The sequence below is a fragment of the Phytophthora parasitica genome, assembly GCF_000247585.1.
Source record: "Phytophthora parasitica INRA-310 unplaced genomic scaffold supercont2.17, whole genome shotgun sequence".
NCBI lineage: Eukaryota > Oomycota > Peronosporomycetes > Peronosporales > Peronosporaceae > Phytophthora > Phytophthora nicotianae.
Window position 1 is genome coordinate 571,889 of NW_008649003.1, and position 1,526 is coordinate 573,414.

The following is a 1,526-nucleotide window of genomic DNA, read 5'->3' on the forward strand; positions in this document are numbered from 1 at the left end:
TTATTTTGTATTCGATACGGCTACGACTACGACCGCTTGAACATGAGACCCAACCTCCATCGGTCACGATGCTTCCATCTTCAGCTAATACGGTGTCGTAGCTGTAAGATGTGGAACCACGCTTTGGCGGCTCTTTCCCTACCGTACTGGAAGCTCTTTCCCTACCGTACTGGCGGCTCATTCCCGACTGTACTGCAAGTGTATGCTTCGTTACCTGGTGCGTGGGAACGGATTGCTGCTCTCGGGCACGCGGCCGGTTCCTAGTGGTGTGAAGGTGCACGTGAGCTGGCTGCGGCCATTGTGGTGCAGCTTCGCCAACGTTGTGCCAGGTGCGACGGTGTTCACAGAAAGCATTACTTCAACTTAAAAGGTCGGCGACGTCAGTGGCAATGTAATGTTCATTAGACTTTGGCAGCGCTACGGCAAGTACGATTCTGTATCACAGTACTCTGGCGGGTAGCTCGAGCACACTCTCGTGCTTTTTTTTGCTACGATAGTATGAGTCTAGGGACGACTCGGCGCAGGCAGGCTAATGTGCTCTCTGAAACTACGGAATTGGCCTCACGAGCTTAACTGATCGCACGCATTGACGAGGGATGCCAGGTGGCCAGAATTGCTGTCGTTCATGTGGTGTGTGTCCGTCATGCTGTTGATCTCCTAGAAGTTCGGGAAATGCTTACTGGATTGCTCGACAACCTACTGAAGCGCGACATCAAGAAGATCACAGGCCGATCACTACACAATGCTGGAATCAGCAAGAACAAAGCAAACGTCGCTGCCACGGATGAATCTCAGACTGCCAAAGCTGCTACCTCATTATACAACGTCTCTCGAATCGTTTGCACTCATTTTGGTGAAAACGAAGAAGAAATGGCTGAAGTTGAGTGGTTTCATACTTTTGAACCGCTCGATGATCTCCCTAAAAGACCGAGTTGTCAAGGACAAGAATAAATGGGCAAAAACGTTACTCGAAATGGATGCGAGAGATGCAGGTATTGAGGAGGAGGAGGAAAGCTAAGATTTTATATTTTGAAATATATTTTGTTATCTTTACATCATCATCATTACATGGATAAATCGTGCAATTCAACGATACCCATTGCTTCGCATTGAAACTCTTCACTATTCACTGCATCTATAGACGACGCTGATGATCTTCCTGACGATGCTTCTCACGATGGACCTGCTATTCCTAAACGAAGGAGACTTCAAATTCGACCTGCATTATAAAATAAGTGCACGTGGAGTCTCTCGGAACGCCAACGACTTCTGATCACTGGATGGTAAACGTAACAGAACTGGGTCCGTGCAGTGGACTCAAAGCATTGAGCAAACGGAGACGACGTCTACATGTAGACTTCTGACTTTAGGCTGCTAGTAGAGAAGTGAAGACGAGAGAGAGAGAGAGAGAGAGAGAGAGAGAGAGAGAGAGAGAGAGAGAGAGAGTGAGTGAGTGAGAGAGATGATTTCTATATTGCACAACGTGGAATGATTTACGCATACTACGTACATGAACTAGTTCGATA

At 47.4% G+C, this 1,526-nt stretch overlaps 1 protein-coding gene across 1 annotated transcript; it reads left to right on the forward strand.

Moving 5' to 3' along the window:
• Positions 1–672: 672 nt before the first annotated feature.
• PPTG_09192 (hypothetical protein) lies at positions 673–1,273 on the forward strand (the record flags this gene model as incomplete). Its single annotated transcript, XM_008904065.1, has 2 exons — positions 673–837; positions 1,142–1,273. 2 exons carry the CDS (start codon positions 673–675, stop codon positions 1,271–1,273), a joined length of 297 nt encoding a protein of 98 aa, XP_008902313.1.
• Positions 1,274–1,526: the final 253 nt, after the last annotated feature.